The sequence below is a fragment of the Myotis daubentonii genome, chromosome 5 (assembly GCF_963259705.1).
Source record: "Myotis daubentonii chromosome 5, mMyoDau2.1, whole genome shotgun sequence".
NCBI classification, from domain to species: domain Eukaryota; kingdom Metazoa; phylum Chordata; class Mammalia; order Chiroptera; family Vespertilionidae; genus Myotis; species Myotis daubentonii.
Window position 1 is genome coordinate 32,554,929 of NC_081844.1, and position 27,869 is coordinate 32,582,797.

The 27,869-nt window shown below is 53.5% G+C and overlaps 1 protein-coding gene across 2 annotated transcripts; it reads left to right on the forward strand.

The window, feature by feature from the left end:
• The first annotated feature begins 253 nt into the window (after positions 1–253).
• Positions 254–24,707, forward strand: LMNB2 (lamin B2). Of its 2 annotated transcripts, none has more exons than XM_059697258.1 (12): positions 254–589; positions 7,831–7,967; positions 14,798–14,954; positions 15,172–15,297; positions 20,111–20,281; positions 20,419–20,544; positions 20,809–21,029; positions 21,628–21,904; positions 21,979–22,086; positions 22,664–22,783; positions 23,025–23,138; positions 23,790–24,707. In XM_059697258.1, exons 1-12 carry the CDS (start codon positions 302–304, stop codon positions 23,829–23,831), a joined length of 1,887 nt encoding a protein of 628 aa, XP_059553241.1. In that variant the 5' UTR covers positions 254–301; the 3' UTR covers positions 23,832–24,707. The 2 variants fall into 2 exon arrangements, with proteins under 2 accessions (XP_059553241.1, XP_059553242.1); XM_059697259.1 differs by having other exon boundaries at positions 20,114–20,281.
• The last annotated feature ends 3,162 nt before the right edge of the window (positions 24,708–27,869 follow it).

Consider the following 27,869-nt stretch of genomic DNA (forward strand, 5'->3'; position numbering starts at 1 on the left):
CCTGTACTCCTTAGTTTGCAGGCTGATGCTCTATCCACTGAGCCAAACCGGCTAGGGCAAGGAGCTGCGATTTTGAACGCTTTGGCTCTGGACCCGAGGCCTTCTGCTAGCTGTTTAATGAACCGCTAGTAAAACAGCAAGAGGCTGAGCGGGTGTTTCCCCCCACTCCCGCTCCCAGCCCTCGCCGGACTTCAGCTCCCGGCATGCCCCGCAAGGCACTCGGCCGGACTACAAATTCCAGGCTGCCCAGCGCGGGCGGCCGCGGACGGCCGGCGCCATCTTGGTCGGCGGCGCGGATTGAATGAGCCCGCCGAGCCGCGGCCGCCGTGAGGAACCGCGCGGGCCCCGAGGAGCCGCCGACGCCGCCGCTGCCGCCGCCATGGCCACGGCCACGCCGCTGTCCGGCCGCAAGGGCGGGCCCGCCACGCCGCTGTCGCCCACGCGCCTGTCGAGGCTGCAGGAGAAGGAGGAGCTGCGCGAGCTCAATGACCGCCTGGCGCACTACATCGACCGCGTCCGCGCGCTGGAGCTGGAGAATGACCGGCTCCTGCTCAAGATCTCCGAGCGGGAGGACGTGACCACGCGCGAGGTGGGCAAGGGCTTCGGGCTTCGGCTTCGGGGGGGGTCCACCGGCGGGTCCCCAGGGGGCTTGGGAGGCCCTGAGCGCGGTGTGCACGCCGGGGCGGGCGCCGCCCACCGGAGGAGTCCCCAGGCGGGTCCCCAGGGGGCTTTGGGTGCCCCCCAGGGGTGCAGTGTTGGACAGACCTCGCCTGAGGACTCCCCTGGGGATCTGGGTCCACCCCCCCGCTGCGCGACAGGTGGCGATGGGCAGGCCCCGCCCACCAAGGGTCTGGGGAGATCTGGGGTCCCCCGGGTGCCTGGGTGTGCACCAGGCGAGGCCCCGCCCCAGAGGGGGATACGGGGAGCTCCCCGGGTGCGTTGGGGGTGTTCGGGCGTCCTGGGAGAAAATTTGGGGGCGGCTCCCTGGCCTCCGAAGAGACTGGGAAGCTCAGGCTGGCGGAGGGGCCTGCGGGGGGCGGGGGTCCCTGGGCAACTCGCGTGGCCGGTTCTCCGTGGAACTTTGCGCGGGCCCCGTGCCGAGTCCTGGGGAGTTCGGGGGCGGGGCTGGGCGGTGGGGGTGGTTGGGCAGAAAGGCGCCGGCTCCTACCCAAGCCGGGGTGGGGGTCCGAGGGGAGGTGGCTTGAGGCCTCGCGGGTCAGGTGGGAATTTGGGGCGCGCTCAGTTGGCCCCGCACCCCGATGACTCGGGCGGGAGCCTGGTCTTCCCCGGGGGGCTGTGGGGGAGGAGGAGCCGGGAGGTCTTGGGGAACCAGAGGGAATATATGGGCTCCAGGTGGGGCCCGGACTTCACTGCAGACTGAGGGCAAAGGGGCCGGGTAAGTCCCGCCCGCTAAGGGAATGTGGGGACCCGTGCCTGGGGTGTCCTGGGGGGTCTGAGCGAGGCTGGGGACTTCCCAAAGCCACCTCTCCTTTTCTCCGTCCCAGGGGCGGGCCCTGTCCCCGGGGGGCCCCCAGGGGGCTTTGGTGTCCCCTAGCGGTGCCGTGCTGGGCAGACCTATCCTCTGAGGACTCCCCAGGGGATCTGGGGCAGGCCCCGCCCACCAAGGAGTTGGAGGAAATGTGGGGTCCCCTGAGTGACTGGGTGTGAGCCAGGCAGGCCCAAGGGTGGGTCTTCTAAATTAGGGGGAGTGCCCACCATGTGCTCCCCTTGTGGCCTTGGTGGGAGAGCCAGGTCCTGAGCCTCGCCCTCCCCATCTGGAGAATGGGCCGAATGAGGGGCTTAGGGCGGGAGAGCAGCTGGGGGGTCATTTTGGGGAGGTGCTTGCCCTCTGTGTGACCTTGAGTCTCACTGCTTCCTCTGTGAAGTGGAAATAATAGTACCTTTTGGGCTTGTTTGTGGGCCTACGACGAGTTAATGTTTTGTAAAATAAAGGCAATGGCATGTAGGACAGGTGCCCAGCAGAAGCAGTGGTCTGGGTTCTGTTGTCCCTGTTTAGTAGTGGCTGGGGCAGGAACCCCCTCAAAGTGGAGCTTGGGGGTTGGGGGAGAGACCGTCTGGTGGTTGGTGGAGTTCTCCGTGGCTTGGGATTGGATTCAAACGCAGGGTCCAAATTCTGCTCAGCTGCTTGGAGCCTCAGTTTTGTTATCTGTTCGGTGGGGCTAGAATTGTCCCACCCAGATGGTGACCCCTCCACCTTAGTGTGAGGGTCCTCAGGTTGCCAGCCTGTTTTCTCCCTGCGGGGCTGGTCTGCACCCCCTGTTTGACCTGGTTTCTTATCTTCCCCATCCCCCCAAGAGGACCCTCTGCAAATGGAGTGAGACTCTGGCTGACTTTGGGGAGTGCTGAACTTTGTGGGCCCCTGGAGACCCCTGTCTGTCTGGGTGTGGCTCATTCCTCAGCTAAGGCTGCTGGGATGGAAGTTAACATCTGGGAGCAGGGGTGGCTGTGGGGGCTGAGCCTGCCCCACAGAGGCGGGTGGGGAGGTGTGTGTGTGGGGGGGGGGGGCTCTAGGAGATGACAGGTGTGCTCGCAGCTGAGCTAGGGCATTCCAACCAGCTTGCTCTTTCGGGGCTCCCTGCTGCCTAGGAGGTGAGGTACATGTGGTCAGTGGAGGAAGCTGGTTGATAACCTGCTGGAGAGGGGACCTGGAGCAGTGAGTGGGGTGGTCAGTGGGCTGTAAGGAGGGAGTGGCCTGCACATGGCCTTAGGCTACAGTGCGGCCCAGGCTTCAGGCTGTTGGGGGGACAGAGTGAGGCCATCGGTGGTGAGCAGGGTGGTGGGAAGTGGGTGGCGAACGGGGGCTGGGAAGGTGGCTGTACCAGGAGAGTTGTGGGTGTGTCGTGCTGAGGAGTATGCAGGTTACCTGTACAGCATCGTCTCACTGGGGTGATCCTCCCCTCCAGGTGACACTGGGCAATGTCTGGGGACATTTCTTTTTCTTTTTAAAAAATATATATCTTTATTGATTTCAGAGAGGAAAGGAGAGGGAGAGAGATAGAAACATCAATGATGAGAGAGAATTGATCGGCTGCCTCCTGCATGCCCCCTACTGGGGGTCAGGCCCACAACCCAGGCATGTGCCTTAACTGAAATTGAACCTGGGACCTTTCAGTCCGCAGGCCGACACTCTATCCACTGAGCCAAACCGGCTAGGGCTCTGGGGACATTTCTGGTTGTTGTGACGGGGGTGCTCCTAGCATCCAGTGGGTGGGGCCAGGGGTGCTATCAGCACCATAGTGCCCAGGATGGTCCCAAATGCCAGTAGTGTAAGGGCTGAGAAGCCACTAAAGGAAGCCATTTAAAATGTTAGACGCGTAACACACATCTTCTGTAATAATAACAGCCTAACATGCTAATTGACCGGATGTCCTACTGGACGAAGTGTGCCAGAGGGAAGCTGGTGCCGTTAGCCAGGGGAAGGAAGGCCTACTCTTGCACAAATTTCATGCATCGGGCCTCTAGTTTGTAATAAAATCCAAGCAATTCAGGTGCCGGGTAAAACTAAAGCTCTGCTCTCCCCCTCGGCTGGCACCCATCTTGCTCCGTTGTCTGGTCCACGTACACGGTCCTTCACAGTTGCTGATCCACAAACCTGGCCGTGTGTGCATTCCAGGCCTTTCCCACTGGATGTCGGTTGATATCTCTTGGCCGAGTGGGCAGTACTTGGTGAATAACCACTGCCCATATCACTGGAGGGGTTCTAGAAGGTGGGGGGGCTGGGGCTGGCCAGATTTCTGTTTGAGAAAGATCGTGGGTGCTGGGAGAGGGGTGTTGTGGGCCAAGGAGGGGTGGTTCTTCAGGGAGCCTCCCCCGCCTGGTGTTAAGTTCCTCTTGGCTTCAGTTTCTTTTCCCTTACCTGCCCAGGTGTCCTGTTGCTTTGGGGCTGGGGGTGAGGGTGGGGGGCAGGGCTCCTGGAGCTTGAGGGAGGAGCTACCACTTGAGGTAGGACCTGTATCCACCCACAAGAGCCCATGTTTGGGTTTTACCTGCAGAGCTGTGTATGTGTCCCCCCAGGGACACAGGCAACAGGAAAAGGACACCTCTAGTTATCTGTGCGCACACACACACCCCACCCCCACCCCCAGCCAACATGTGCTCACACATTTGTCGGGATTCCTCATGTTTGGCACTTGGGCAAGCCATGAAAGAGAAAGGCCCACGCGGTCCCTCTCCCGTTGCGGTGCCCAGGCGTCTGCAGTGAGCACAGTGGTGGTCACAGGTGCAGGGCCGCGAGGGCCTGCGGGGGAGAGCACCTGTCTGTGGTCTGAAAGGGCCTTTGGGAGTCTGCTGTCTGTTCATTGTTCTCCAGACAAGGATTTCCTGAATTGTCCCCGTGCCATAGGTCAGGGTCAGCACATGTTTTGTGAAAAGAGCCAGAGTGGCTTTCAGCTCCGGGGTGGGTGATCTCAGTCACGATTGCTGCCCTGGGCCGTTACAGCGGGAAAGCTGCCACAGCGACTGGGGGAATGGGCCAGGCTGCTTGTCCCTAAAGCTTGACGCAGGCTGAAAGGTATTCACGTGTCACAAAGTATCTTTTTCTTTTCTCCCCTCAGCCATTTAAAAATGTAAAAACCATCCTGGACTTGCAGGCTGGACCAAATCAGGCAGTGGGCTGGAGTCCAGCCTGTGGGCCTGAGTTTGCAGACCTGGCTAGGGTAACTGCCTCACACACACACACACACACACACACACACACACACACACACACACACACACACCAGGAAATACCACAGAAAAACAAAGTGCTTTAAACACTCTGGCCCAGGAGCCAGAGCAGGGCCTGCAAGTGGGCACTCATCTTGAACACAGAATCTAATGGGGGCGCCAAAATCTCAATCATGGAGATGAATGATATATTTTTAATTACTCAACCTTATTTTCAGGCCAGTTTTAGATTTACAAAAAATGGCAAAGGTAATACAGAGTTCCCATGTACCCCAACCCAGTTTCCCATGTTAACATCTTACATTAGGCCAGCCGTGGGCAAACTACGGCCCGTTTGAAATGAATAAAACAAAAAACAAAAAAAAAAAGACCGTACCCTTTTATGTAATGATGTTTACTTTGAATTTATATTAGTTCACACAAACACTCCATCCATGCTTTTGTTCCGGCCCTCCGGTCCAGTTTAAGAACCCATTGTGGCCCTCGAGTCAAAAAGTTTGCCCACCCCTGCATTAGGCCCTGGTGAGTAGCTCAGTTGGTTAGAGCGTTGTCCCAGTACACCAAGATTTTGGCTTCGATCCCCAGTTAGGGCACATATGAGTCAACCAATGAATGTATAAATAAGTGAAACAACACGTAGATGCTTCCCTCTCTCTCCCCCTCTCCCCCTCTCTCCCTCTAAAATCACATTTCCTTAATTTTCCCCTGAGGTCGTAGGACCCATCCAGGGTCCCACATGACATTGTGGGCTGTGACATTTCTGACACGTGCATCAGTTTTCATGCCTGGGCATCGTGAGGAGGAGGGGTCAGGAGTTTGGTAGATGCCCCTCTATTGGGGTCAGCTGGTGTTTTTCTCATGGTCTAGCTGAGGCAATGGGATGGGCAATATTTTAATGAAATATTTTTCAAGTTGGAATTAATGCAAAAAAAATCCATGGTGAACAAAATACCAAAAACTTAAATCCAGCATCAGAAATGCTGGTTTTCCCTTTTTCCTGAGTCCTAACCTGTTGTTTTGTTGTTGTTGTTGTTGTTGTTGTTGTGTTGCTGCAGTCGGAGACCCTCCTATCCAAAGAGGGGAGGGTGGGAGAGGAAGGGCTCCAGTAGGCACCCAATCTTCCTATTCTTTCTCTTTTTTTAAATTGATTTAGAGAAAAACATTGATTTCTTGTTCTACTGATTTATGCATTCATTGGTCGATTCTTTTATGTTTTCTGACCGGGGTTCAAACCTTGGTATATCGAGACGACACTCCACCAACGGAGCTAGCTGGCCAGGCTTAGGCACCCAGTCGTGGGGACGGGGGGTGGGAGCAGGAGACCTTGTCTATGGCTTCTCCCCCAGGGTGCCAGACCCTCCCTGGAGTCAGCAGAGTTCTGGAAGTTGAGATAGAAGGAGACAGAGCAAAGACAGGCATGTGAACCCAGGTGCTCAGCTATCTTTAGAGAGTAGGGGCAGCAGTTTTCTGTGAATTCAGAGTTTATTTCAAAAGGCCGTTCCTAGAAGGTGGAAATGGAGGGGATGACCCAAGGTGACTACTGTTGGTGGGAGAGAGGGCCCTTGCTGTGTGTGAGGAGGGGAGCAAGGGGAGTGGGAGTGGCCAGGTGCAGGAGGGAGAAGCTTGCTTTGTCTCTGCTCCCCTTACCGGGTACCCTGACCCCCTCTCAGAATTGTCCCCAGCAGGCCTGCTCTATCCTATATTTTCACAGGTCTAGAGAGGGCAGTTTATTGATTTGTGCCTCGGTTTTCCTATTTGTGAAATGGATCCAGGAACCCATATCCTGCTCTGAGGGATGACAGGTCTTGGAGCTGCTGCAGTGAGGTGGGGTATCCAGGCCTGGGAAGGTAGGAGGTGGGCGTCTCAGCCTGGCTCTTAAGTCCCACCTTGTCCAGATTTGCCCAGGACATTCTGGAAAATCCCACATCAGGAAACCCCCCTGTCCTGTGCAAACCGGGACCATTGGTCACCCTACTCACAAGTCCTTGGCAGCTCCCCTAAACCCCTCTGCTCAGGGGCCTTTCCTGTGAAAGGGAGAGGAGTGGCCCTCTCAGGATCTAAGCTGCCCCCCCACCCCCCAGCACAGATACTCGCTGGTGTCCTGTAGCTTTGTGGCACATGGTGCAGCTGTCCAAGCCAGCTGCCCTGAGAGCGGGCCTGCTGTCGCCCATCTGTCAGCACTGCATGGCGTCTTAACAGCTTTGTTGAGATATAACTTCCATCTGATCCAGTTCACCTAATTAAACTCTGTAGTTCAGTGGTTTTTGATATATTTAAAGTATGCAGTCATCACCACTAATTCCAGAACGTTCACCCCCACAAGAAACCCTGTCCCCATGAGCAGTCACTCCCTGGCCCCTGGCACCCACCAGCCCACTCTCTGTCTCTGGGTTTACTTGTCCTGGACATTTCACATAAATGGACTCACACACTCCGGCCTTTTGGGTCTGGCTTCTCACTGAGCACCATTGTCTCAGGGCTCACCCACGTTGCAGCAGTCAGCCTGTGCTCCTCTGCATGGCTCAGTACTAACCCAGTGCTCTGCGGGACCACATTTGTTACCCATCATCCGTCAAAGCACATGTGTGTTTTCACTTTTTGGCAGTTGGAATCGTGCTGCTGTGAACACATGTGCAGGTTTTGTGTAAATGTGTTATTTGTCCTGGGTGGAATCTAGCAGTGGGTTTGCTGGGTTATGTGGTTACTCTCTGTTTAACCATCTGAGTAACCACCAGACTGCCTTCCACAGCGGCTGCACCTTTATCATGGAGGCTCCCCTTTCTCCATGGCCTCACCAGCCCTTGTTACCATCCATCTTCTTCTTTAGCTGTCCCAGTGGGGTGAGGTGGTATCTCACTGCCCTGGTTTGGTTCCAGGTATTTGTAAACACGCGCACCTCCACGTGGGAAGGGTGGGGCAAGGAGGCTGATGGGGAATATAAGTTGTGCACCCAACTGCTAGGTGTGACCTGGCAGGGGACAAGTGGTGGGGGCAGGTCAGGCAACCTGGGGTCTTGCAGGGTTGGTGGGCTGAGCTGGTTGGGAGGCCTCCCGGGTTAGTAGGAGCTGTGTCCCATGGCAGGCCACCCTGGGGTGCCTGCTGCTGTGGGGGCTTTCCCTCACCTGGGCCTTGCTTTCTCCCCAGGTAAGTGGCATTAAGACGCTGTACGAATCGGAGCTGGCCGATGCCCGCCGAGTGCTGGATGAGACAGCCCGGGAGCGGGCCCGCCTGCAGATCGAAATAGGGAAACTGAGGTCTGAGGTGGAAGAGGCGAACAAAAGGTAAGGGGTGTGGTGTTGTTCTGATTCTAGGGCTATAGTGTGTACAGGGCAGGGCGGGCACTAGAGTCAGGGGCTTGTCAACCCCCTGTGTGGTGGAGTCACTCTGAGAAGCACCCAGAAAACCTTTGGGGCTTGTCCAAGCTGGTGGCCCCCACTCAGACAGACCTGGGAGCTGGTCCTGTGGGTTCTTGGAGGCCAGGGGTCAGGAGTGCACTGGCTGCTGGGTGGGTGAGGGTGAGCTCGGTATCCTAGCCTTCTAGCTACCCCCTGACCGCCTTTAATCCCACCCACCCCACAACATAATTTGGCCCAAGGAGGGTTTGAAGCTGGGCAGCATTCCTAGGACTGAATCTAGGAGGTGGTAGTGCTGGGCCAACCTCCTCCTCCTTCAGGCCACAGAGCCCGGCTTCCCCAGGGACCCACCTCTCTTCCTCTACCCTGGATTTGGGAGACGCCGATGTGCCAGCTTCCTTGTTTCTGGGGCCCCTGCAGGCCCAACTTGCTGTCTTACACGTGGCCTTTATCCTCTGCCTCCTCTCAGTGTCCTCATCCTGGGAAACTTTGGGGCCAGACTCCCCAGCCCCATCTTCACCCCAACCAGGCCCATTGCAGCCAGGCAACCTTCAGGCTGAGTCTTTTTTCTTATTTGCAAATCATGTTCTTTTGCCTGCTTATGAATAAAAAGGTTTCAAAAATTGGGAGAATAAGTTGGTGCTGGTGATAGTAGCAGAAGTAATAAAGTTGTGTGTGTGTGTGTTAATCCTTACCCGAGGATATATTTTTTCCCCATTGATTTTTAGATTCCCATTGATTTTTAGAGAGTGGAAGGGAAGGGGAGAGAGAGACAGTGAGAGAGAAACATTGATGTGAAAGAGACACATCAATCGGTTGCCTCCCACACCCACTCTGACCAGGCTGGGGATTGAGCCTGCACCCAAGGTATATACTCTTGACTGGAATCCACCCTTTAGTCTGAGGGCAGACACTAACCACTGAGTAAAGCCAGCTAGGGCAAAGTAATTAAAAAAATATATTTTTATTGATTTCAAAGAGGAAGGGAGAGGGAGAGAGAGATAGAAACATCAATGATGAGAGAGAATCATCGATCAGCTGCCTCCTGCACGCCCCGCACTGGGAATCGAGCCCACAACCCAGGCATGTGCCCTTGACTGGAATTGAACCCAGAACCCCTCAGTCCGCAGGCCAACGCTCTATCCACTGAGCCAAACCAGGTAGGTCCAAAGTAGTGTTTTTTTTTTTAATCCTCAGCCGAGGTATGCTTTCATTGGTTTCTAGAGGAGAGAAACATCTATCAGTTGACTCCTGATGCGCCCCGACCGGGGATTGACCCCACAACCTTTTGGTGAATAGGACAGTGTTCCAGCCAACTGAGCCACCCGGCCAGGGTGTAATAAAATACTTTAAATACATCAAGTATTAAAGTAATACAGGGGATACCACGAGTAACACCAAGTTCAGGCATGATCCCCTTTCATCCTCACAGTGACCCTAGCAAGGCCAGACTTTCCTCATCTCCCTTTACAGAGGGGGAAACTGAGGCACGGTTTGGAGACTTGTCCACGGTCCCCCAGCTCAGTAGTGACCAGGACCAAGGCCTGGACCTTGGTTTCCTGAGTCCCTCTGGTAGTTCCAACAGCCAACAGCCACCTTCATATTTGTGGCATTTTTTTCTTTTTTTGATTAATAGATTAAAAAACAAAATTTTTTTAATTGATTTTTTTAGGGAGAGAGAGAGAGAAACATTGATGAGAGAGAAACATTGATCAGCAGCCTCCTGCATGTACCCCACTGGGGATCAAGCCCAAAATCTGGGCATCTGCCCTGACCTGGAATTGAACCAACAACATCCTGGTACATGACTTGATGCTCAACCACTGACCCACACCAGCTAAGCGCTTCCCCCCCCCCCCCTTTTTTTTAATAGAGGTTTTTTTTTTGAGCAGTTTTAGGTTTACAGGAAAATGAGTGAAAAGTTCAGTTTTAAAAATCCCCCCTTGGGTTTCCCCATTGTCAATGTCTTAGGTTAATAAGTGAGCCATGTTGTTATAAATGACTTAGAGGCCTGGTGCACAAAGTTGTGCACCAGTGGGGTCCCTCAGCCTGGCCTGTGGGATCAGGCCAAAACCACCTCTCCAACATCCCCCAAGGGGTCCTGGATTGTGAGAGGGCGCAGGCCAGGCCAAGGGACCCCACCGGTGCACGATTGGGCCAGGGAGGATGCAGGAGGTTGGCTAGTGGGGGAGGGACTGAGGGAGGACTCCAGGGCATGTCCATTCCATCAGTCCTAATGGGCCGGACCCCAGCAACAAGCTAACCTACCAGTTGGAGCGTCTGCCCCCTGGTGGTCAGTGCATGTCATAGCAAGGAGTTGAGTGGCCTTAGCATATCATTAGCATGTTATGCTTTGATTGGTTGAACGGATGATACAACTGGACACTTAGCATATTAGGCTTTTATTATATAGGATGAGTCAATATCTATACATTATTACCAACTGAAGTTCAGAATTGACATTCTGCTTGCTGTTCCTTGTCTGGGCCGAGAAGTCATGTTTTTTCTGTTTATCAGAGTCATAGATGTTCACTGTCAAGAAAGTGGAAAAAGCAAGATAATTTAAAGAGGAAAATGAAAGTGTCCGTGCGCCTCCACCCAAATGGAATTGCCTTGGCGCATCTGACACATGTCTTTTCTGCCTTTTTAATTTAAACTAAAGGTGGACACAGATAGCTACAAGGTTCTTTTGGGATAGCAAACCTCTTGAGTTATCGATGTCCTCTGTGACGTGATGTTGCAGTTGCTGGAGCGTACCAGCATCTGGGAGTGTGTCACCAGTGGCTGCCATGGCTCAGGTTGGTCCCATTGTCCTGTGACAGTTTCTTTGGGTGACAACTGTGTCCACAGTCATTTCCCTTGGCTTCTAAGCAAGATTCACCCGATTCTGGGTATGGTGGGTGACTTGTTTATTTAAGGCCCCCACTCTGGAAAGATGGCTTCCTGGACTCTCTGGGCCTAGGGCTTTTCTCTTTCTGCTCTCAGGCCTTCAGCATTACAGGTCTGCAGGCACCTCTCTAGGTTGTCTGACTTCAGCCCCAGGCCTTCAGCACCCTGTTGTCTGTGTCCATGGGTTATGCATATATGCATACAAGGTCTTTGGTTGATTACCTTCCATCCACCCACCTTCCCCTGCCTTCCCTCTGAGATCCCGCTCTCTGTTCCATGCTTCCATGTCTCTGGATCCAGTCCATTCATCTGTTTATTTTGTTACTTAGATTCCACATATGAGTGAGGTCATGTGATACTTGTCTTTCTCTGACTGACTTATTTCACTTAGCATGATGCTCTCCAGGTCCCTCCATGTAGCTCAAAGGGTAAGAAATTCTTCTTTTTTACTGCTGTATAGTATTCCATGGTGTGAATGTATCACAGCTTTGTTATCCACTCATCTACTGATGGGCACTTGGGCTGTTTCCAGATCTTAGCCGTTATAAATTGTGCTGCTATGAACATAGGGGTGCATACATTCTTTCTGATTGGTGCTTCAGGTTTCTTAGGATATATTCCTAGAAAGTGGGATCACTGGGTCAAGTGGCAGTTCCATATTTAATTTTTTGAGGAAACTCCATACTGTTTTCTTTTTTAAAATTCTCTATTGTTTAAAGTATTACATATGTCTCCTTTTATCCCATTGACCTCTCCCCAGCCACCCCCACCCCCCAGCACATGCCCTCACACCCCTTAATGTCTGTGTCCATTGGTTAGGCTTATATGTGTGCATACAAATCCTTTGGTTGATCTCTTACCCCTCACCCCCACCCTCCCTTGACTTCCCTCTGAAATTTGATGGTCTGTTCGATGCTTCTATGTCTCTGGCTCTATTTTTGTTCATCAGTTTATGTTGTTCATTAAATTCCACAAATGAGCAAGATCATGTGATATTAATCTTTCTCCAACTGGCTTATTTCGCTTAGTATAATGCTGTCCAGGTCCATTCATGCTGCTGCAAATGGTAAGAGTTATTTCTTTTTTACAGCAGCATAGTATTCCATTGTGTAGATGTACCACAGTTTTCTAATCCATTCATCTGCTGATGGGCACTTAGGCAGTTTCCAAATCTTAGCAATGGTAAATTGTGCTGCTATGAACATAGGGGTGCATATATCCTTTCTGATTGCTGTTTCTGATTTCTTGGGATATATTCCTAGAAGTGGGTTACTGGGTCAAATGTGAGCTCCATTTTTAATTTTTTGAGGACACGCCATACTGTTTTCCACAGTGGCTGCACCAGTCTGCATTCTCACCAGCAGTGCACGAGGGTTCCTTTTTCTCCACATCCTCGCCAGCACTTGTCATTTGTTGATGGTAGCCATTCTGACAAGTGTGAGATGGTACCTCATTGTCGTTTTGATTTGCTTCTCTCAGATGATTAGTGATTTTGAGCATGTTTTCAAATGTCTCTTGGTCTTCTGTATGTCTTCTTTAGGAAGTGTCTATTAAGGTCCTTTGCCCATTTTTTAATTGGATTCTCTTCCTATTGTTAAGTTGTATGAGTTCCTTATATATTTTGGATATTAACCCTTTATCAGATGTATCATTGCCAAATATGTTCTCCCATACAGTGGGTTCTCTTTTTGTTTTGTTGATGGTTTCTTTTTAAAAAGAAAAATATATATATATATGTATGTATATGTGTATATATATATATTTAATTTCAGAGAGGAAGAGAGAGATAGAAACATCAATGATGAGAGAGAATCAGCAATCAGCTGCCACCTGCACACCCTCCTACTGGGAATCAAGCCCACAACTCGGGCATGCGCCCTGACTGGAATCGAACCTGGGACCCTTCAATCCACAGGCTGATGCTCTATCCACTGAGCCAAACCAGCTAGGGCTGTTGATGGTTTCTTTTGCTGTGCAGAAGCTTTTTATTTTGATGTAGTCCCATTTGTTTATTTTCTCCTTAGTTTCTTTTGCCCTAGGAGATGTATCTGTAAACATATTGCTACAAGAGAAGTCTGAGATTTTGCTGCCTATGGTTTCTTCTAGGATTTTTATGGTTTCATGACTTACATTTAAGTCTTCTATCCATTTTGAGTTTGTTTTTGTGTATGGTGTAAGTTGGTGGTCTAGTTTCATTTTTTTGCATGTATCTGTTCAATTTTCCCAGCACCATTTATTGAAGAGACTGTCTTGACTCCATTGTAGGCTCTTGTCTCCTTTGTCAAATATTAATTGAACGTAATGGCTTGGGTCAATTTCTGGGTTCTCTGTTCTGTTCCATTGGTCTATATGCCTGTTTTTGTGCCAGTACTGTTTTGATTACGGTGGCTTTGCAGTATAACTTGAGATCTGGTATTGTGGTTCCTCCGACTTTGTTTTTCTTTTTTTTTTTCTTTTAAATACTTTTTTTTTTTAGAGAGGAAGGGAGAGATAGAAACATCAATGAAGAGAGAGAATCATTGATCGGCTACCTCCTGCATGCCCACTGGGGATCTAGCCCAAGACCCAGTCATGTACCCTGACCAGGAAGGGAACCATGACCTCCTGGTTCATAGGTCAATGCTCAACCACTGAGCCACACTGGCCGGGCTCCAGTGCTTTCTTTTTCCTGACAAATGCATCACCAAATCCCTATGATGGTAGAATTGCGGGTCACCACATGGAGGACCCAACAAGTAGGCCAGTTTCTTTCACATAATCCCTCCGGGATTATGGTTACACAGATAAGGCATCTGCTTGAACACCTTGAAGCTCTTAAGAAACAGGTGCACAAGCCTGGGAGCGCTGCCACAAGTGCAAGAGTTGCTAATCTTGAACTTGCCTGGCCTGAACACTCTCGTGCTGGAGCTACTGCACCTGGTAGTCCACTTAAAGGTGCAGCTCCCATCTGGCACGTGCTCAGTCCCTACCTCCCTTCCCGGCTTCATCTGTCCTTAAAACAGGTTCACATCTAATAGGCAGCATATTTCACTGCCTTCTCTGCTTCCACACGTGTCTCTGGTGTGAGGACGGCGTTCTCCACACTGAAGTCTCGGATCTTTATGCCACCCCAGTTCACATGCGCTTATGCAGCATCCCGTGGTCCCCAACCAGGGTGACTGCCCCCAGGGAACTGGGTGATGTCGAGACATTTGTTGTCCTCACAAGGGTGGGGGCCAGGGATGCTGCTCACCCTCCCACAGTGCTCAGGACAGCCCCACAGAATGACCCAGCCCTAGTGTCCCCACAATTGCTGAGATGGCCCAATAAGTTCCTGGGGAAAAGGTGGATAAGCTTCCAACCCCAAGAAAATGTAGAATTACATTCAGAAATGTATAGGAGTCTAAAGTTCATGCTATTAAGAATTGTATATTTAAGAATCCGTTTGACATCTTAAATATTTGATATTGGAGATAATTGTCTATTAGAATACCAGGTGATCCTGAGTGAAATAACTAAAGTTTATGCAGGAGACCAACTTTTCAAAGGCCGGGCTTTTAATTTATAACTTTAATACATTACACATTAGCGTTCTCTCCTAAGTGATCCCTTTTACAATTAAAAGTCTCAGAAAAGGACATGAAAACCCATGCCTTGAGGGTTTTTTGAACACTTGCCTTTGTAGGTGGAGAGAGTCCTGGTGGTGCGGGCAGGTTTCAGGAAGGGTCACTTTTTATGCCCACAGGCGAGGCTCCCGCACCAGAAAGCGGGGGATGGGTCACGTCCTGAGAGCAAAAGGGCCCTTGGCTCAAGCAGAAGTGAATTTTGTCCTGGGCCAGCCCCGCCCAGCTGCTCAGTCCTCCCAGCTAACCTCCGCTCTTGACTTTCAGCTCCAAGAAGAGGGATGGTGAGCTCACGGTGGCCCAGGGCCGCGTGAAGGAACTGGAGTCCCTATTCCACCGGAGTGAGGCGGAGCTGGCCGCAGCCCTCAGTGATAAGCGCAGCCTCGAGAGTGATGTGGCCGAGCTTCGGGCCCAGCTGGCCAAGGTAGGCCTGGGACAGGCCCCAGTCTGGAGACAAGAGGCCTCCAGGTGGTGGGCTTGTGAGGGTCCTGGGGTGGCCAAGGAACTTCACCCAGGGGTGAGTTTGTGTAGTTAAGGACATCCCCAGGCACGAGGAGCCAGACGAGTGCAACAAAGAGACAGGCAGGGCATGAGGGTAGCAGACAGGCCGTCACCTCAGCTTGTTGTCCTGTGTCTCCCAGGCAGAGGACGGTCATGCAGTGGCCAAGAAGCAGCTGGAGAAGGAGACGCTGATGCGCGTGGACCTGGAGAACCGCTGTCAGAGCCTGCAGGAGGAGCTCGACTTCCGCAAGAGCGTCTTCGAGGAGGTGAGCCTTGTCTCTAGAGTCAGAGTGTGGTTACCTTCATTTTTTCTCCACGTGTCTCTTCAGTTTTCCCAGCACCACTTGTTGAAGAGCCAGTCTGTACCCCATTGTATATCCTTGCCTCCTTTGTAGGTCAATTCAACACAGTGAGGATTTATTTCTGGGTTTTCTGGTCTGTTCCCTTGATATGTGTGTCTGTTTTTATGCCCATACCAAGCCGTTTTGATTATTGTAGCTTTATAGTGTGGTTTGATATCAGGACACATGATACCTCCCATTTTGTTCTTTCTCAAAATTTCTTTGGCTATTTGGTGTCCTTTTTAAAGAGAATAATACGTTTTTATTGATTTTAGAGAGAAATATTGATCAGTTGCCTTCTGTATGCACCTTGATAGGGTATAAAATCCGAAATATGGGTATGTGCCCTGACTGGGAATTGAACTGGTGACCTCTCAGTGCATGGTACGATGCTCAACCAACTGAGCCATGCCGGCCAGAGTTACTTGGCGTCTATTCTGGTTTCATGTAAATTTTAGGATTAGTTCTGATTCTGTGTGTATGTGTGTGTGTGTGAGAGAGAGAGAGAGAGAGAGAGAGAGAGAGAGAGAGAGAGAGAGAGAGAATGCCAAGATCATTCTTTTTTCTTTTTTTAAAAATATATTTTATTAATTTTTTTACAGAGAGGAAGGGAGAGGGATAGAGAGTTAGAAACATCGATGAGAGAGAAACATCGATCAGCTGCCTCCTGCACACCTCCTACTGGGGATGTGCCTGCAACCAAGGTACAGGCCGACACTCTATCCAGTGAGCCAAACCAGCTGCAGCGGGGTGGGGGAGGGGGGGGGCCGGCCCTGATCTGCAGGCGGATGGTGGAGCAGGTGAGGGGCAGCACCAGGCCAAGGCGAGGTGCCAGGAGGGGCTGCAGGGCTGCGAGGCTGGGGTGTGAGCTGGCGCCCGATCTCCGCAGGCCACTGCGAGGGACCCCACCTGCGCACAAATTCATGCACTGGGCCTCTAGTTCTAGTATAATTGGATATGCTGGTTCACCAAATAACAGAGCAACAAAGCATCTCATAGCCAGGATTTTTTGTAGAAACTTCTCTTGATCCAGACCTCTCTCAGACTGGAAGACTTACTAGTTATCTAGCAAGAGGTCAGAGCAGGCTGCCCAAATGTGGTACATATTTCTTCCAGAATTCAAAGAGGCCCATTTAAGTGTCATGCTTGTCTTTGTGGTGAATAGTGGAAGGAAAGCAACATTTTTGTCACTTTAGATCAGCGGTTTTTGGGGGTCGAATAACCCTTTCACAGGGGTTGCCTAAGACCATGGTCGGCAAACTGCGGCTCGCGAGACACATGTGGCTCTTTGGCCCCTTGAGTGTGGCTCTTCCTAAGCCTTAGGAGTACCCTAATTAAGTTAACAACAATGTACCTACTTATATAGTTTAAGTTTAAAAAATTTGGCTCTCAAAAGAAATTTCAATCATTGTACTGTTGATATTTGGCTCCCAGTTGACTAATGAGTTTGCCGACCACTAGCTAAGAACATCGGAAAACACATATATAATTACATATTGTTTTTGTGATTAATCACTATGCTTTAATTATGTTCAATTTGTAACAATGAAAATACATCCTGCATATCAGATATTTACATTACGATTCATAACAGTAGCAAAATTACAGTTAAGAAGTAGCAACGAAAATAATTTTATGGTTGGGGGTCACCACAACATGAGGAACTGTATTAAAGGGCCGTGGCATTAGGAAGGTTGAGAACCACTGAGCTAGGGCCATATGTGGTTTTTATATGGTTTGAAGCTGGGGAGTGTGATACCTTTGGTTATTCATGGTACCTGATGGACTGTTTCCCTGCCCAAGTCTAACAGTGAACTCTTGTTTAGTTTTGCTTTTATCAGTTCAGCAGGTTCATAAGTAGAGGTTTTCTTTTCCTTTCTAGCAGTGCCAGTTTGTTTTCCTCTCACCTGCATGAGGGCAGTTCCAGGATCTGGGTGAGGCGGTGTCACCTGGGTCATGGAAAATGCCCCATACACCCCAAGGTGGTGGGCACCCCTCTATCTTGGGTCAGGTGGTGCTCCGGGCCTATAGGTTTCCAGTGCTGCCTCCTTGTTTTGTTTTTTTAATCCTCACTCAAGGATATTTTTTCCATTGATTTTGAGAGACTAGAAGGGAGGGAAGTGGAGGAGAGGGAAGGAGAGAGAGAGAGAGAGAGAGAGAGAGAGAGAGAGAGAGAGAGAGAGAGAGATTGGTTGCTTCTCTACCCCGACCAGGACCAGGGGTATTGAACCTGCAACTGAGGGACATTCTCTTGACCAGGGATTGAACCATGAGTGACCCTTTGGTCTGTGGGCCGACACTTTAACCACTTAGCAAAACTGACCAGGGCCAGAGGTGTCTCTTAAGATCGACACTTGCCCTGGCTGGGTTTCTCAATGGTTAGCGTGCCAGCCCACAGACTGAAGGGTCTCGGGTTTGATTCCCAGTCAAGGGCATGGAACCTGGGTTATGGATTTGATCCCCGACCCCAGTCGGGGCACATTTGGGAGTCAACTAATCGATGTTTCTCTCTCACGTCAATGTTTCTCTCTCTCTCTCTCTCCCGCCCACCTCTCTCCCTTCTACTGTCTTAAAATCAATGGAAAAAGTATACTTGGGTGAGGGTTTTTAAAAAGATGGACACTTGTCATTGGGTTTAGGGCCCACCTGAATAATCCAGAGTGATCTTGCCTTGAGACCCATAACTTAATTATATCTGCAAAGTCTTTTTTCGTTTTTTAAAAAAATATATTTTGTTGATTTTTTACAGAGATGAAGGGAGAAGGAGAAGGATAGAGAGTTAGAAACATCGATGAGAGAGAAACATCGATTAGCTGCCTCCTGCACATCCCCTACTGGGGAAGTGCCCGCAACCCAGGTACATGCCCTTGACCGGAATCGAACCTGGGACCTTTCAGTCCGCAGGCCGATGCTCTATCCACTGAGCCAAGCCGGTTATGGCAAGTCTTTTTTCTTTTTAAATTAAGGTCACACTCAGGTTCTGGGGATTAGGATATGGCTATAGCTATAGCTTTTTTTTTTTTTTTTACAGAGGGGTAGAGAGAATCATCGATTGATCAGTTGCCTCCTGCACAGGTCCCAATCGGGGATTGAACCCGCCACCCTTTGGTGTATGGGATGATGCTCCAACCAAGGGAGCCACACTGGCCAGGGTGCAGGTATACCCTTCTGGGGCCACCATTCAGTCCACTCCAGGCCCTCCCCATCGAAGGGCAGGGTGGGCCGTGCACTCCCCTCTGTTCCTGGGCCTGGTCACCTCTCACCCCCAACTTCGTAATCCCTGTGCCTTGGCTCCCTGGCATAGCCAGGCAGGGCTGGGAGGGATTGAGGCCCCACAGTCAAAGCTAGGGCTCTGTGTCCTCTGGGAGGGGCCCAGGTGGGGGCCCTCCCACATCATCACAGGGCCCATTGTGCTGCCATGGCCCAGATGGAACCCTGCGGCCGGGCAGTGGGCAGTTCCTGGGCCGGGAGAGCTGCTGGCAGGAGGGCACACATGCAGCTGAGAAGTGGTCTGTGGCTCCAGCCAGGCCCCATGACAGCCAGGGCCTCCAGGGGAGGCAGGGAGGAGGCCAGGAGAGCTGCCGAGGAGGCACCCACGAAGGTACCCAAGTCGACCAGGGACCAATGAAGAGGCCCTTGTGGGGTGATGGGAGGACCCGTGGAAGGGGTCCTTGAGGGGACACCGTGGGCTGTGATGAGCTCCTGGGGGGACCACGACGCGGACGGTGAAGGGAGCCATAGGGGTGCAGTGAGGGGTGTGCAGGGCACTGCAAGCGGGACCTGGCGGGTCGCTGTGGGACGTGTGGTGAAGGTGGGTGTGCTGTCACGGGTCCCACAAGAGTCATTAGTTCTGTGAACGTGATTGGCTTCCTGGGGTGACACTCCTGTTGTACTTACAAACGGATGACACAGTGACAGCGGCACGGGTGGGAGGGGATCCTCGTCCTCTGGAGCCCCTAGCCTGCCCCCCACCTGCACTTGGCCCCGCCGTGAGCCGGGGGCAGCTGCACCGGTGCACTTGTGGTTGGACTTCGCCTGCTGGTTTACTCAGCTGTCACCGTCACACCCCCTCGTGTCCTGATGGCCAGATGTCTCAGGCCCTGGGCGCCTGGGACAGACCTGGTCAGAAGTATTTTTTATTAACAACTTCATTGAAATATTCCCATGTCATAAAGCTTTTAGAGTGGTTTTTAGCATATTCAACACGGTTGAGCAACCATCACCTCTAATTCTAGAACATTTCATCACCCCAAAAAGAAGCCTGGCACCCATTAGCAGTTTCCTCCAAACCCCTCACTTCCTGTCTGAGGATGTGCCTGTTCTGGACAGTTCACATACATGGACTCACACACGTTGTGGCCTTCTGTGTCTGGCTCCTCTCACTGGGCATCGTGTGTTCCAGGACCATCCGTGTTGTAGTGAGTCAGTGCTCCGCTCCTTTTCGTGGCCGAGTCACACTCCACTGTGTGGACGAACACGTTGTGTTTGCCGTTCGCCATTTGAAGGACGTTTGGGCTCTGTGCTCTCTGGTGATTGTGAAGTGTGTCTTCGTTAATAATTTGTGAAACCGGGGTGACTCCTCACAGGTTCCCTGTTTGCACTTTTGAGCCCTCGCTTACACCTGACTTGGGTGGAAGACACTAGTGAGCAGGATGGGTTGGCGGCAGGGCTGGGGGTGTTAATCCCTGGCCCACGAGCCTGCTACCTGCCTCAGTGGGTCAGCGTGCTCTGTCCCCAGGAGGTGCGGGAGACACGCCGGCAGCATGAGCGGCACCTAGTGGAGGTGGACAGCGGCCGGCAGCAGGAGTACGACTTCAAGATGGCACAGGCACTGGAGGAGCTGCGAAGCCAGCACGACGAGCAAGTGCGGCTCTACAAGCTGGAGCTGGAGCAGGCCTACCAGGCCAAGGTGCTGGTGGGAAGGGGGCAGGAGATGGCGGGTGGGATGGATGGGATGGGACAGGGAGGGGGAACGGCACAGGTGGGAAAGTACAGGTCCTCTTGCCCCACACCCAGTGCCTCATCTTCCTGCTCCTGTCTCCTCAGCTGGACAATGCCAAGCTGTGCTCTGACCAGAATGATAAGGCCGCCAGCGCTGCCCGTGAGGAGCTGAAGGAGGCACGCATGCGAGTTGAGTCCCTCAGCTACCAGCTCTCCAGCCTCCAGAAGCAGGTGATTCACGGGAGTCCCTGCCTGCCCCTGCCCCACAACCCAGCCGTCCTTCCTCCCGCCTGGGGTAGTAGATGCAACCTTGAAGGTCAGGCGCCCGGCCACCCCTGTCCCATCCCTGAGTGAGGCTCCCAGCTGCTGCCCCGCCCCCCCCCCCCCCCCCCCCCACGCCAGGCCTGGTCTCGTCTCTGTCTCCGGCTTGGAGCCAGGTGGGCTTCTTATGACCCACACAGGCCGCCCTGACTTGGCCTCGGACCCCCTCCCCAGGCTAGTGCAGCTGAGGACCGGATCCGGGAGCTGGAGGAGGCCATGGCCGGGGAACGTGACAGGTTCCGGAAGATGCTGGATGCTAAGGAGCTGGAGATGACGGAAATGCGAGATGTGATGCAGCAGCAGCTGGCCGAGTACCAGGAGCTGCTGGACGTCAAGCTGGCTCTGGACATGGAGATCAGCGCCTACCGCAAGCTGCTGGAGGGCGAGGAGGAGAGGTGGGGGGAAGTGGGAGACAAGAGGTAGTGAGGGGAGGTGGGGGGAAGTGGGAGACAAGAGGTAGTGAGGGGAGGTGGGGGGAAGTGGGAGACAAGAGGTAGTGAGGGGAGGTGGGGGGAAGGGGGAGACAAGAGGTAGGTGAGGGGAGGTGGGGGAAGTGGGAGACAAGAGGTAGTGAGGGGAGGTGGTGGAAGTGGGAGACAAGAGGTAGTGAGGGGAGGTGGGGGAAGTGGGAGACAAGAGGTAGTGAGGGGAGGTGGGGAAAGGGGGAGACAAGAGGTAGGGGAGGTGGGGAAAGGGGGAGACAAGAGGTAGTGAGGGGAGGTGGGGGAAGGGGGAGGCAAGAGGTAGTGAGGGGAGGTGGGGGGAAGGGGGAGGCAAGAGGTTGCTGACTAGGAGGAGACATCAGGTGGCATGAGGGGTGGATCCAGGAAGGGTGAGGGTGGGAGGTGTAAGGAGGAGAGGCCAGCCTGGGGCCAGTCAGGATGGACTGCTGAGTGAGTCCGCCCACCTTGCACTGTCCAGGCTGTTCTGGTCTGACCTTAAGCCAACAGGCTCTCGCTGCCACCACCAGTCACCCTGTGCCCCTTTCCCCAGGCTGAAGCTTTCGCCCAGCCCATCGTCACGGGTCACCATCTCAAGGGCCACCTCGAGCAGTGGCAGCAGTGTGTCCATGATGGGACGCTCTGGCCGCAGCAAGCGGAGGCGGCTAGAGACAGAGGAGCCACCGGGCACAGGCTCCAGTGGCATCAGCTCGGGCAGCAGCAGCAGCAGCTTCCACCTGGCCCAGCAGGCCTCAGCCTCGGGCAGCGTTAGCATTGAGGAGATCGACCTGGAGGGCAAGTTTGTGCAGCTGAAGAACAGCTCTGACAAGGTAAGGGGCCTTGCTGCTGGGCGGAGGGTTCCCCAGCTGGGTCTGGGCGGTGTTTCAGGCAGCTCCCTTTGCAGGACCAGTCTCTGGGGAACTGGAGGATCAAGAGGCAGGTGCTGGAAGGGGAGGAGATTGCCTACAAGTTCACACCCAAGTATGTGCTTCGGGCTGGCCAGACTGTCACGGTAGGTGGCTTTGGAAGGGCAGGCGGGCTGAGCGGAGGGAGCGTGGCCACCAGTGGGAGGGGGGTGGCAGCAGCAACCACATAGGTGACAGAGTGTGTGATGGGGCTGGAGAAGCAGGACCTGGCTTGGGGGATGGAGTAGTGGTTGAGTACCCGGTTTTGAGAAAAGCTGCCACAAACCACGTGTGTGCCGGCATAGTTCCATTGGGCCCTCCCTAGAGCCCTTTGGAATGCCTAATTGTCATGCCAGGATCCCATGGTGGAGGTGGGTCAGTCCAGGCTATCTGGGCCAGTGGGAGTTGGCAAGAGATATAACAGGCATGGGCATGGGCATGGGCTTTGGAGCTAACAGGCTTCAGATCCCAGCTCATCCTATTTGCCAAGATGAGTGTCCTTGGCCACTATGAACTTCAGTCTCTTCTTCCATACCCTAGTGATCATTTCTGGGTAGGACCCAGAGAGGCTGGAAGGATTAAACGCCTGGTGCATCAAAAGGGGGGCTCTGGTAAGGGGCTGGCCAACAGCACATGTACCGGGACCGGAGCCAGCACTGACGGGAGGCCCTCCTGTGTCTCCAGGTGTGGGCAGCTGGTGCAGGAGTGGCCCACAGCCCCCCATCGACACTTGTGTGGAAGAGTCAGAACAGCTGGGGCACAGGCGGGAGCTTCCGGACTGTCCTGGTCAACGCCGATGGGGAGGTGGGTGCTTGGGGCTTGGGATGTGGGGTTCCTCCGCCTCACACCACACCTCCAGCCAGTGCAGGAAGGAGCCCTGGGGTGGAGCCTCGGCCAGCGGAGCCAGTGAAGGCAGCCCTGGGCCTGGTCCCCCGATGGCACTCTGTAGTGTGGTGACGCCCTGAGCAAGCACGTTGACTGCCACCAGCGTGGGCTGGGCTCCTGCACCTGAGGGGTTGGTGGCCATGGCTCTTGTCTTACACAGGAAGTGGCCATCAGAACGGTGAAACAGTCCTCGGTGGTGCGGGAGACCGAGAACGGGGAGGAGGGAGAAGAAGAGGGGGCCGAGTTTGGCGAGGAGGATCTTTTCCATCAGCAGGTAGGGCCCCGGGGGGCTCATTTGGGCGCACACACGCACACACGTGCACCCACGGGCCCTGCTGGCTGGACCCCCGGCGCCAGGCTCACATGGGCTGCTGCAGCTCCGAGCAAACTGGTCTCAGCTGGTCCTTGGCACCACACAGGCTCCCTCAGCCTCCGGCTCTGCTGGGCCCTGCGGTTTGGAGCTGGAGACGGCCATGGGGGCAGCATTCCTTGCCTCTAGGTCTTGCCTGTTGTGTGGACCTCGGGGTACGAGTCCAGGGACCCTGGGAGTGGGGTGTTGAAAGCGGACTGCCACTCTAGGTGGCATCCCTGGGACCGCCCTCATGGTCTCAGAGAATGCTCTGGCACCATGATTTTGGTCGGGGAATGGTGACTTAAATAATGGCCTTTGGGGAGAAGATGGAGAACCTAGCACCACACGTGTTAGACACAGTGTTTGAGACAAAATTGATGTGTTATGTAGCTTAAAACATCAGTAAGGGAGACATGGAAGGTTCTGGAACGGACAGTTGTGGCTGACGCCGTTAGCCTTGTCATCTTGTGGGGGCTGGTCTCCTGAGGTGGCTCAGGCCCTGGGCTGGCCCAGCCCCTCCCGGGGGGGTTGGGGGCCACCAGCCCCACGTGACTGCTGCTGTCTTCCCTCCAGGGGGACCCGAGGACCACCTCGCGAGGCTGCCGCGTGATGTGAACGGAACACGCCTCATCACACCTTTCTTTCCCCAGAGCCACTGAAGACTATTTTTATATCATTGGCTTTCTTCAGTCATTCACACATTTCTAGAGAATTTTTAAGCAAACTGCCAGGATGTGGGGTGGGTCTCTGTTCTATTCTGTCGGTGGGTTTCTATGGACCCTCCCTCCAACCACTGTCCAGGTGTCTTTCGGTGCCCGTTTCCCGTGGGTTGGACTCCAGGCCTAGGAACCTAATGGCTGATGGGTTTGGTCGTGGAGGCTGGAGGGGCCCACGTACTGCCCCTCCCTCCCCAGTCTAATGGGGTGGCAGAGAAGCCGCAGGGATTCAGTAGGTGTCCTTTGTGTTATTAAGCTTTTAAAAACCAAAATCAGAGTCCAGGTTCCTGCCTGGTGAGACAGGGGTGTCCCCAGTGGGTTTGGTGGCTCTGCCCACCAGAAGGTGGTGTGGGAGCTCTTGGAGTCACAGCTTTTACTGTCCGCCTGGCTTCAGGGCTGTTGCAGCTCCTGCTCTGAAGGTGGTGGTGGCAGCAGGGTTTCCCGCCGGTGTCAATCAGGGCACCGTGGGGTGGGGGCTCCTTGTTCCTATGCGGCTGCCTGACAAGACCAGTAGGACAGGAGAGGAGGGAACCTGGGCAGGAGCACTTCCAACCCAAGACGCAACCAGGTCCAGCGAGGGCCCAGTGTGAACTCGGCAGCACACGCCTCAGTTCCAGAACCAGGTCCACGTGTAACCACGTGTAGCCTCCTGTCACGAAGACACTGACTTCAGGGTGAGCCCCTGGATGCCCCCCACATACACCTCGTGCCGGGGCTGAATGCCAGCCTCCCGCCTCCCCTCATATATATATATAGGGTGACCCCAAAAATGCACACACACTTGGAGTAGTTATAAAGGCCGTGTTTATTAACACAGTTCGTTTTCAGAACTGAGTTACCAGCTCCTGCAGTGTGTACATTTTTTGTGGGCGCACTGCACTCTGCACATATATCTGTTCTTGCTTCTGTCTGCAACTCCTGCGGAAATTGTTACTCAGGCCACTGCCAGCTGACCCCTTTAGGGTGGTTCCATGTCACAGGCCAGCTTCTGGCTGCCCAGTGACCCTCTCTGCATTAGCCTACCGTTTACAGCCCCCACCTAGATACACAGAAGTTATTTTTTTAATGGATATTTATTTTTTTACATTGGTCAGTACTCAGACTGCCGATCCTGCTTCCATGGCTCAGGCCAGCCGTGGGGACAGCCCCCAGGGAGCCTGTCCGTGAGCTCTGAGCCCGCAGATGGCACACTTCTTCAGAAAGGGCAGCTCAAGTCTTACTTAAACACTCGCTATGAGCCAGGGCGGCGTGCTGCCTGGGCAGCAGTCTCAGAGCACCCAGTGGCTGGCCCTGCGGGTCCCCTGGCTGGGAGAAGCACACCTGCCCATTTGCCCTGCGCACACCCCCAGGCCTGGCTTTCCTTGGGAATTGCTTACAGTGAGGAGGGGTGGAGCCCCAGTGGCTGACAACCTAAATGTGCTGTTGTGTTGGGTTCACCCATAGCCCTCGCTTTACATCTGGGTCCTCCCCGTGGCCGCCCTACGTGCCCAGGCCTGGGAGGGAAGTGTGTCACCAGGACTCACAGAGGGTCTGGTGGGCCCCAGAGAGCTTGCCCGCCTGGCAAGGCAGCACCCTGTACCCCACCCGAACCTCTCCTGGGAGTGCTTGCAGGGCTCCTGAGGCTGAAGGTTGTGTGCACCCCCCACCCCAGACAAAAGGGGCACTGACATCCAGTGACATTTTGGGGAAATCTGGGAGATCAAAACTGGGTCCTTGAATTTGGGTCTGTGGTTTGCTAACAGTCGTTCTCAGTTACAAGCTCATGGACAGAAAGGGAGAGGCCCCCCCCCCCCCAGTGCTTGGCAGAGGCCTTGGGTGGAGCTGGGAAGTGGTCCAGGCCACCAGGGGGGAGGGTCATCTGGACCTGGGGGTGACACTCACCAGTAATCAAGTGTTTGGAACCATGGAGCCGAAATCAGTGTGAAATTGCTGCCATGGCCTGGGAAACAGTGCACGTGTCCTCAAACAAGCTTCGCTTTAAGCCACTTACAATGATGCAGAAGCAAGTCCTCTGTCTGAGCCCTTGTCATGTGACTGAACCCAGCACTGGTCCCAGAGAAAAACCAGACCGGCCCCCGGCAGCGGCGAGGGGCGGCCTGCGGGGAGGCGTCTGCAAGTGCACAGTCCAGAGCCCAGCCTGGCGCCCACCCAGGATGGCGTCACTCAGCTGGTTTCCTGGTGGAGACTCTGACAGCGGCCCCTGCAGTTGTGTTCGCAGCGTAACCTTCCCCAGCAGAGCTGCTCACCAGGTTTCCCGTCCAGCCCGGCACCTCAGCACCACTAGCAGTGGAGGAGGCTTCCAGAACTGGGGCGGGGGGGGGGGGGGGGGGGGGGTCTGCACTTTCATTTCGGATGTATTGGTGGTTTTTAAGGTGCATGCCAAATGTGTGGTCTTTTTTTTTTCCCCCCCTCCAGTGCTTTGTAATATACATTTTCTGACTGGAAACGTTTTGTACGACACTCCAATAAACATTTTGCTTTTAAGTTGTGCCTCTGAGCTGACTTTGAAGCCGGGTTACCGCCCAACTGCTAAATGCCAGTGGGCTTCTTCCCAGAGACTCACTAGCGGGTCTGGGGATGGGGCAGTGCAGGGCCCCATGACCTCACCCCTCCCAGGAGCAAACTCAGATACACACACAGACAATTCTTTATCCCTGAGAGACAACTGAAGGCTGAACCAGTGGTTTCTGACAGACAAGGCAGAGCTGAGCAGAAGGCTGGGTGGGAACCCTCTGCGGTGAGCCCATGGCCCGTGTCCTGCCACCTGCACAGGGGAGCGCGGCAGTGGTTCCAGCTACACCGCCCAGACCCTCTGCCTCTGAACAAAGGGACACCAGGGCCCCGGTCTCCACCTGAGACTGAGGCTTAGGTACCCGCTAGGCTCCTACCAACGCCCAAACCACCTGGCAGCCATAACCGACACAGGCCACTTTCTGTACAAGGAGAGGAGGCTGGAGAGGGGAGGATCCATCCAGGGGTCTGTTCCAGGCTTATGTTTCATGAGACTGTTGGCCTGAACAAGGAGCAAGTGGGGTCACACCACCACCACACACGTGGCCTCCCTTCCCCAGAAATCCGTAGGCACCAGCTCACCTCCTACTGACTGGCCAAACCCCTGGCACATGCAGCCTACAGTCTACCACATCAGAACACTTCCATGACTGGGAGAGAGCGCTATCGTGTCTAGTTCTTTTTCTTTCTTTTTAAATCCTCGCCAGAGGATATTTTTCCATTGATTTTTAGAGAGAGAGAAATATCGATGTGAGAGAAACACATCAATTGGTTGCCTCCCGCATGCTCCCCAACCAGGGCCAAGGATCGAGTCTGCAACCAAGGCACGTGTCCTTGACCGGATTCAAATCTAGGACCCTTCAGTCTACAGGCCTATGCTCTACTCACCTAGCCAAACTGGCTAGGGCTATTTTGTCTAATTCTTAACCCTCATACACAGTTAAACAAAATGAAAAGACAAAATATCTTTCAAAGGAACAAGAAAAACATCCATAAAAACATCTTAAGGAAATGGAAATAAGTAATTTGCTTGGTAAAGAATTCAAAGAAACAGTCATGACAATGCTCACCAAACTGGAGAGGTATTTAGGGAGAATTTCAACAAAGAGAAAGTATAAGAAAGAACCAAGCGGGGGGGCGGGGGGGGGGGGGCGGTGTCAATTAGGGGAAAACTTTAGACAATATAAAAAAAGAGAGAGCCCTGACTGGTTTGGCTCATTGGATAGAGCATCAGCCTGCGAACTCAAGGGTCCCAGGTTCGATTCCAGTCAAGGGCATGTACCTTGGTTGCAGGCACATCCCCAGTGGGGGGTGTGCAGGAGGCAGCTGATCAATGTCTCTCTCATCGATGTTTCTAACTCTCTATCCCTCTCCCTTCCTCTCTGTAAAAAATCAAAATATATTTCAAAAAAAAACAAGCAAACCT

Excerpts from the sequence above, each read along its gene's own strand:
- LMNB2 (XM_059697258.1), top strand. The coding sequence starts at position 302 with ATGAGCCCGCCGAGCCGCGGCCGCCGTGAGGAACCGCGCGGGCCCCGA. Across the intron at positions 21,030-21,627 it reads CTGGAGGGCGAGGAGGAGAG|GCTGAAGCTTTCGCCCAGCC; the intron begins GTGGGGGGAAGT and ends CCCTTTCCCCAG. Across the intron at positions 21,905-21,978 it reads TGAAGAACAGCTCTGACAAG|GACCAGTCTCTGGGGAACTG; the intron begins GTAAGGGGCCTT and ends CTCCCTTTGCAG.